General features: G+C 37.0%; 1 protein-coding gene across 1 annotated transcript in view; it reads right to left on the minus strand.

Annotated features, from left to right (window-relative positions):
* Nucleotides 1–360: 360 nt before the first annotated feature.
* The window catches only part of LOC106873083 (nucleolar GTP-binding protein 2), a 14,405-nt gene continuing 5,994 nt past the window's right edge, over nucleotides 361–8,771 (minus strand). The window contains exons 7-14 of the mRNA XM_014920303.2: nucleotides 6,871–6,984; nucleotides 5,366–5,494; nucleotides 4,369–4,473; nucleotides 3,046–3,204; nucleotides 2,654–2,749; nucleotides 1,332–1,917; nucleotides 879–1,051; nucleotides 361–577 (exon numbers count right to left, since the gene is read on the minus strand). Coding sequence (XP_014775789.1) covers nucleotides 479–577; nucleotides 879–1,051; nucleotides 1,332–1,917; nucleotides 2,654–2,749; nucleotides 3,046–3,204; nucleotides 4,369–4,473; nucleotides 5,366–5,494; nucleotides 6,871–6,984 — 1,461 coding nt within the window. The 3' untranslated portion in view covers nucleotides 361–478. The remainder of the gene's footprint in view (nucleotides 578–878; nucleotides 1,052–1,331; nucleotides 1,918–2,653; nucleotides 2,750–3,045; nucleotides 3,205–4,368; nucleotides 4,474–5,365; nucleotides 5,495–6,870; nucleotides 6,985–8,771) is intronic.

An 8,771-nucleotide genomic window follows, 5' to 3' on the forward strand; every position in this document is an offset into this window, starting at 1 on the left:
ATATATATATATATATATATATATATATATATATATATATATATACACACACACATACATATAAGGAGAAATATTTTATGGATGGAGATTTTCTATTTTTATTAATGCATTTCTACATATATTTTGGCATGACATGTATTTTTAAGGGTCTACCTCACTGCATCATCATCGTCGTTTAACGTCTGCTTTCCATGCTAGCATGGGTTGGACGATTTGACTGAGGACTGGTGAAACCGGATGGCAACACCAGGCTCCAATCTGATCTGGCAGAATTTCTACAGTGGATGCCCTTCCTAACGCCAACCACTCCAAGAGTTTAGCAATTCAAGCAATTGGGTTTAATAACAACAAAAACTAAAGTTTACAATCTCAAAGATATTATTTATATTTGTAGAATATTTACATACATACATCTTTGCTTATAGAATAATACCTTCTCAAAACAGAGAGAATTACAATGGTTCCTTCCAAGATGATTCTACCGTCTTGCTCGGTCGCTTCGGTTCTTCACGTTTGCGTATTCATAGAAATGTTTTCCGATTTTCTTCGTTCTCTCTTTGCGATCCAGTTTGCGACGCTGAGGAAAATAAATGAAATGCCAAGGTGGTCAAAATGGAACAAGAAATTTTCAGGAGTTTACCATAGACACACGCACGAAAAAAAAAAAAAGAAAGAGAAAGTCTAAAGAAAACTAAGATTGTTGTGAGGCTGACAAATTTGCTTCACAACCTTGGTTTAGTTCCACAACTTGGCACTTTAGGTGCCTTCTACTAGAAAACCAAACTCAAAAGCTGATCGTTATAAAACTGCTGTATCATGGCCAGCCTTAAAATCTGAGTAGTTAAAAAAACAAACAAAACAAACCAAAATAAACTTACTTGTTTGCCAGTCAACTTAGGTGCTTCATCTTCATCGGAACTTTCTTCATGTCGCTTCTTCTTTCGTTTCTTATTCTTGTTTGACTTGGCTATGTTCACCTTGGAAGAACATTCCTTTGTTACACTGGTACTAGGCTTGCTTTCTGGATCCTTCATCTTGTACATGAAATCAGCTGAAATATTCAGAGACAAAGAAAAAGTGAAATATGAAAATAAAGAAACAACTTGCTATAGGGCACAGGCATGACTATGTGGTTAAGAAGCTAGCTTTGCAATCACACGTTTTGGGGTTAGCTGCTGAAACTTCGAAGTCACAGTCAACAACATCCTTGTTTAAGAATGATAAATTTTTACTCTAGAAAAGTATAGAGTAACCCATTAGATTAATGTAAAGTTGTTTGTATTAGAATTCAACATAAAAACAAACATCAATATAAATAAATATATATATACCTTCATCGTCAGAATCCTCTGTGACAGCAGAAATACCACTTCCTGATGGAATACTCTCAAGAGAAGCTGTCAAAGACTTCTCTTCAGTTTCATCTTTGCTGTTATCATCAATTATCTCTTCGCTCTTATCTTCATCTTTTGCTGATGTATTTTCTTGTGCAGCAGTCTCTGTAACATTTGATTCTTCTTTGGAAATGGATTTATCTGAAGAATCATCGGTTCCCTTATCTTTTTCTCCAGCAGCAGCAGCAGTTTGTTCTGCTTCGTTAGACTTTGTCATTAACTCAACGAATGCTTTCGCATCAGCTGATTCCTTCTCAACATTAGGAATTGCGATTTCTTTTGTCTCATCGTCATTTTCATCACTTTCTTTGTCTGAAACATCTTCAACATCAGAATCATCTCGCGATACATCCAAATTCACGGATTTAACGTCATCACCAACAAACTCTGGTTGCACCTGAATTTTGCTTAAGTCCTGTTGCACTTGTGGAATGGTTTTCACAGTTTCCTCATCCATTATTGCAGTTTCCTTTGAAGGGGTCTCAACGACTACTTTGTCAACAACGCTTTCTGTCTCGTCTCCCTGCAAAAATTAATCATTCATTTCAGAATATAATCAAGCATGAGTAACTGGGATTTCTGAAGGATAGGAAAATAACTTTGAACTTTTATTTACTAAATTATTTAAATTACTCTTACAGCAAAGCAATCTATTAAACTTATCATTGATAAATCCTTAAATGAAAATCATAGATGTATCAGGTGTCTTTTCAAAAAATACCTATTTTTTTACTTGTCATTTTGTTTATTTCTATGATACACTTTGGTAATTTTAGTGTACTATGCGTCTCCATAAGGAACTGATTATCATTACGAAGAATTCTTTCTCTCATATTTTTTATAAACTCTACAGAGACACAAAGGATTTCCCAAAGTAAATCCAGTGGTATGTACCTTCATCCTGTTGTTGACATCAGGTAGCCGAATACTGTGAAGAGGCTTTTAACAGCATACTCAAATATAAAATTATTACACACACACATGTGTATGTAGATATTCTTATTTCTTTTTCTTTAGCAGCAGTTGTAAATAATAATCAGTCAAGCTGCATTTTTATTCCTGTGTTGATAAAGGCTGCAGTCATGTCCTAAACTGCATGCTTCTTTGCTAGAATCAAAATACTTTCTCCAGCAGCCATAAGTATATAGACAGACACACCTGACCCTTGCAAGCATGGAAAAGTGGGCATTGAAATGAATGATGAGGAAGCTACACACACACACATATAACACTTAATACATTAAAAAATTTGTTCACACCTCTCTTACTGGTGGTTTAACAAAATATGGAAGACGTCCTCGTTGCCAATCATTCAACACAATTTTGGAAATATTGTTGAAATCTGGGTCGCCACCCTGAAAATAGTTACATCAAAAAGACATAGAAATTTAGAAGTTTATAAAAAAAAAAAAAAACAGTTTCTTAAAAATTCATTCATTTATATCATAATGTATTCCAGAAGTAACTAATCCATTCTGACATGGGCTGATTGATAAGTCTCAGACTTAAAAGAAAAAAAAACATAAATACTTGGGTCAATTGGTTTGCCTAAACCTTTCAAGGCAGTGCAGTAGCATGGCCACAGTCCAATGACTGAAACAAGTGAGAGATAGAAGGTAACTAGAAATAAAATCTTAGACAGATTTATTACCTTCAATAATTTTCCGTATCTTTTGGCAAGTTTTTCCAAGAAGTCTTCTGTACCATTCCAACTTTCTATTTTATAAGCTCGTGTAATATATTCAGGTCGCACTCGTTCAAGTACAGCTCCAATGTAGTCTTCTGGATTCCTCAAATGTTCCACTCGTACCTGGAATTCAAGGAGAATACTTTCATTACAACAAGGTTACCCAGAACAAGCCACCGGTGGATCAGTCAATGGAGAAATGTATCTCTAAGTTATGAAGAACCCCAAGATTTAAGAAAAAATTCTGGTGCTCTGCAACACGAGAGGAGGCGTCTTTTAAGAGAATTTAATAAAAATATATTTTATAAAAGAATGGTATGTATTTGTTATAAGTTTGATTTGGTGAATGGAAACTAGAAGAAACCTGTTGTGTGTATATATATATAAATAAGGATAAGATCAATACGAAAGTATACATACATATATGTGCATACGTGTAGAATTGTGAAAGACATACTCCAATTCTTCCAAAATTGAATAAAATAATGATGAATACCCATGTACATAATGAACAAAATGAATAATAATAATGTCAAATGTTTTGGTGTGACTTTTGGCTCACCTTGTACATACATACATACATTTATATACATATAAATCATTATTGTTTTAATGTTCACTCTTCCAGACTTGTATGGGTTGGCAGCATTTATTGAGGCAGATTTTCTATAGTTGGATGCTTTTTCTTTTATCAACCTCTGCTTGTTTTCAAGCAAGGAAAGTTTCCCCATGGCCAGACATGTTTTTGCAAAACATTGGTAATTAGTGACACTGGTTGTATGACAGTGATTCTTGTTTACAACTATCACATGATGTCAAGACGAGACAAAATTGCATACACATAAGTACAGATAGATTTATATACGCATATATATATATATATATATCTACCTATCTATCTATCTATCTATCTATATATATATATATATATATATATAGTGAGAATTTACAAAAAAACAAAAGACGAAGACCGCTGTGTGAACAACAAACAAATGTATTAGTTTAATGCTCGTGAAGTGAGAAAGTCTTTTACATTTTGAGCCTATGCTCTTCAACAGAAAGGAACAGGGAGAGGAAATAGAAAAAGGTTTAGTGACTAGTGAAAGCAAAGGATGAAGACATTCAGATGATGAATACTGTAGTATAAATATTTAGATATTTATATTAATAGATCCAACTTACACAGAGTACAGACAACAGAGAAAATTAATTTTGAATAATGCAGTCCTAGATATACAGCACAACAGGATGAGCAAGGATGGAAAGAATGAAATCTATAATACTTACCACACCTTTCAAAACAATTTCTGTAGGAGTGGAACCAGATGGATACACCACACCAGGACAATCTACCAGATATATTCTTCTCATCAGTGTTATGTACTGCCAAACCTGTAAAACAGAGAGAAGAGAATGAATTGAGTTAGAAGAATTAATTAATAAGTAAAATAAATACTGAAAATGAGAGATGAAGCATTTTATGTGACAGAATGTATGAATCCTTTAGCATTTTAACCGGCTATATCCAGCCCAAATACAGGGGTGAGGTGAAAAGTTCATAGGCTGACTATGAAGGGGTGATGCTAGAGCTGGGGAATCTTGCTTGCAGTAATTTCTTATTAATAACTGCATTGTTTTTTTTTCCAGGTAAACTGACACCTGGCTGTTCAAAGAAAACTTCAAAAGTAACTAGTATTGACTTCTTTTGAAAATGGATAAAAGAACCCAGAACCATGTGGTTGGTAAGCAAGCTACTTACCACACAGCCACTGTTGTAAAAAAAAAAAGTATTGTTCAATCCACTGAACTCCTAAAATTGCAATACAATAAACAACAAGAAATGAAATTGAACATTGAAATGTGTCTAGTACTCTTTTACCCATTTGACTGCGGCCATGCTGGAGCACCGCCTTTAGTCAAACAAATCGTCTCCAGGACTTATTTTTTGTAAGCCTAGTGCTTATTTTATCGGTTTCTTTTCCCAAACAGCTAAGTTACGGGGACGTAAACACACCAACATCGGTTGTCAAGCGATGGTGGTGGTGGTGGGGGGACAAACACACACATATGTACACAACGGGCTTCTTTCATTTTTTGTGTACCATATCCACTCACAAGGCTTTAGTTGGCCCGAGGCTATAGTAGAAGACACTTGCCCAAGGTGCCACACAGTGGGACTGAACCCGGAACCATGTGGTCGGAAAGCAAGTTTCTTATCACAGGGCCACTCCTGTGTCTATGTATGATCTTCAGACCATACTTGTGGTTTGTGTCATTTACTTACCTTTGTCTCACCAGCAATCGGAGCCACTTTACAAACTTTTTTCTTGCGCAAAGTATTAATAACGGAACTTTTCCCAACATTTGGATAACCTATAAATCCAACACTGATTTGTTTTTTATTTGAATGGAGCTGGAAGCAAAAAAAAAGTAGAGTTAATATCTGTAATAGGAAGAAGGTAAGGCAGATAAAACAGCAGAAAATCTTGTTAGCAATAGACTAAAATATACATATATAGATATATCTACTACATATGTGGAAAATCGGTGTGTGTTTGTTTGTGGCGTTGTTAGCTAACTCCTCCTACATCGTTTTATTGATTGATCAGAAAAATAGTGTGTGCGTTTAATTAGTAAAAAAGAAAGACCATCCCCACACACACACGATACATATTGAGTACTCTTTTACTACTTTCTATTTTCATGCTCCTAAAATATATTTTTATAAATGAAAACAAGTGTGAAACTCAGAGTAGCAACAGTTTCTAGTGTATGAATAGGGCTGCCAATGTGACCGATGCCAGGGCTGCTTGACTGGCTCCCGTGCCAATGGCACATAAAAAGCACCATCCGAATGTGGCTGATGCCAGTGTTCCCTGACTGGCTCCAGTGCCGGTGGCACATTAAAAGCTCCCACTACTCTCGGAGTGGTTGGCGTTAGGAAGGGCACCCAGCTGTAGAAACATTGCCAGATCAGATCGGAGCCTGGTGCAGCCGCTGGCTTTCCAGGCCTCAGTCAAACCGTTCAATCCATGCCAGCATGGAAAACAGAAGTTAAACGATGATGATGATGACATGCATTGTGTAGTATCTTACACTTCTCTTTACATACTCCATTAGATATATTTGGGGTTCTATAAGGATGGAAGAGCATTATCCAGAGCTGGATTGTGACAGAGAAACCCTGAAATAAGCCAAGTATGACATCATCATTGGTTTTACATCTACTTTTCTGTGTTTGCATGAGTCAGATGGAGCTAACCCCACCTTGTTTCCAAGAGAGGTATTAATCTTTCGTCTATCAAACAGCCTGGACATGTTTTTATGGAGAGAACTTGCAACAAATGACACTGTCATTGTTTACAATTGGCAAACACACATAAAAACAGCAGAAATATGAACTCACAAACACACATCATCATTGTTGTTCCATGCTTGCAAGAGTCAAATGGAATTTGCTGAAGCAGATTTCTACAGCCCGATGCTTCCACCAGTTGCCATTAGATGCCCTTAGGCTTTTTTTCAGTTTCCACAAACCAAATTCACTTAGAAGGCTTTGGTAGACCTGAGGCTACAGTAGAAATTGCTTGTCCAATGTGCCATACAGTGAGATTGAACCCAAACCCCATGTGCTGGAGAAGCATACTTCTTCATCACACAGCTATGTTTGCTTATATAACAACAGAGAATATTTTGCTGCTATTTCAAAATGCAATAATCATCAGTTTTAATAATTATCAAAACGAAGGGATATGAAATATAAAGCGTTTTTCTTTGTTTTCTTCTAACCTTTGCAAACTGTCGAAGCAAATTAATAAATGCTCCTTTTCCAAAAGCGTTGGTGAGGCTTGCATGGAATGCCATGGTAGGCTGGTCTTCTGACAAAATAGTCACCCATTTTTGCTGTCAAAAGAAAAGTACATAAAACATAATCTTCAGTATAAATATTAACACACACACACACACACGGGAAAAAAATTAATAACAAATATGAAAGACAAAAGCAATAATTGGATAATTCCTGATCATTTAGCATTCAAAAACTTCTCTCAAATGTAATGCTTACCTACCTATTTGAATTAATCATGCATTAGCTAGTAGCTTTGAGATTTTGACCCTGTGACTGTCTATTCTCAGAATGACATTGCAGGATGGATATGAGAGGCCAGATCTGATCAGTCTGAACATAAAACAGGAAGAATATTTGGGCTGGACATGGCTGGATTAAAAAAACACAGCAAAGAGTTTTCTTTCTTTTAGTACTTAAGTCCCAAGTTGGCCCTGACCATCCATGCCCATCTTAGTTCATTTTCAAGCATAGTGTATCTTGTACAACATTATCCAATGTGTCTAATACTTTAAGATGGTAAGGGTATAGTTTGAGGGAGATTTGGTTGCTCTTTTTTGACAGGTACTTTAGTTTGTTAACTCTGAAAGCTACAGAGATAAAGTTGACCTCGGCTAGATTTGAACTCAGAACATAGAGATTTGAAACAAATACTGTAAATCATTTTGTCTGACGCTTAAACAGTTCTGCCAAGATGGAGGTTAAATGATGATGATGATGAAAAGGATGAAAGGTGAAGGTCATCTCCTCACTGCCACCACCTGCCCATCAAAAACAACAACAACGTTTCAGATTTTTGCATCATCATCATCATCGTTTAACGTCCACTTTCCATGCTAGCATGGGTTGGACGATTTGACTGAGGACTGGTGAAACCGGATGGCAACACCAGGCTCCAATCTGATCTGGCAGAGTTTCTACAGCTGGATGCCCTTCCTAACGCCAACCACTCAGAGAGTGTAGTGGGTGCTTTTACGTGTCACCCGCACGAGGGCCAGTCAGGCGGTACTGGCAACGGCCACGCTCAAAATGGTGTATTTCATGTGCCACCCGCACAGGAGCCAGTCCAGGGGCACTGGCAACGATCTCGCTCGAGAACCTGTTTTTTTTTTTCTCCTTTAAACTTTTAGCATTTAAAGCAGCCATATCCAGCCTCTCACACTTACCCTACAATATCATTCTAGAAATAAACAATTACATCATTGAAATCTCAAAGCTGTGAGACAATCATCATCAACACTTAGCATGAGGCCAGCAATTCTAGGGGCAAGTGGTTAGTCAATTACATTGACCACAGAGGGATAAAAGCAAAGCTAACCTCAGCTGGATTTGAACTCAGAATGTAAAGAGAGAAAAGAAATACTGCAGGGCGTTTATCTCATCACCCTAACAAGTCTGTCAGCTCACTGCCTCAATAATAATAATGATGATAAAAACAAACAATATATATATATATATATATATACATCTTTTACTCTTTTACTTGTTTCAGTCATTTGACTGCGGCCATGCTGGAGCACTGCCTTTTAGTCGAGCAAATCGACCCCAGGACTTATTCTTTGGAAGCCTAGTACTTATTCTATCGATCTCTTTTGCCGAACCGCTAAGTTACGGGGACGTAAACACACCAGCATCGGTTGTCAAGCGATGTTGGGGGACAGACACAAACATACACACATATATACGACAGGCTTCTTCCAGTTTCCGTCTACCAAATCCACTCACAAGGCTTTGGTCGGCCCAAGGCTATAGTAGAAGACACTTGCCCAAGGTGCCACGCAGTGGGAATGAACCCGGAACCATGTGGTTGGTAAGCAAGCTACTTACCACACAGCCACTCCTG

The sequence above is a fragment of the Octopus bimaculoides genome, chromosome 19 (assembly GCF_001194135.2).
Source record: "Octopus bimaculoides isolate UCB-OBI-ISO-001 chromosome 19, ASM119413v2, whole genome shotgun sequence".
Lineage (NCBI taxonomy): Eukaryota > Metazoa > Mollusca > Cephalopoda > Octopoda > Octopodidae > Octopus > Octopus bimaculoides.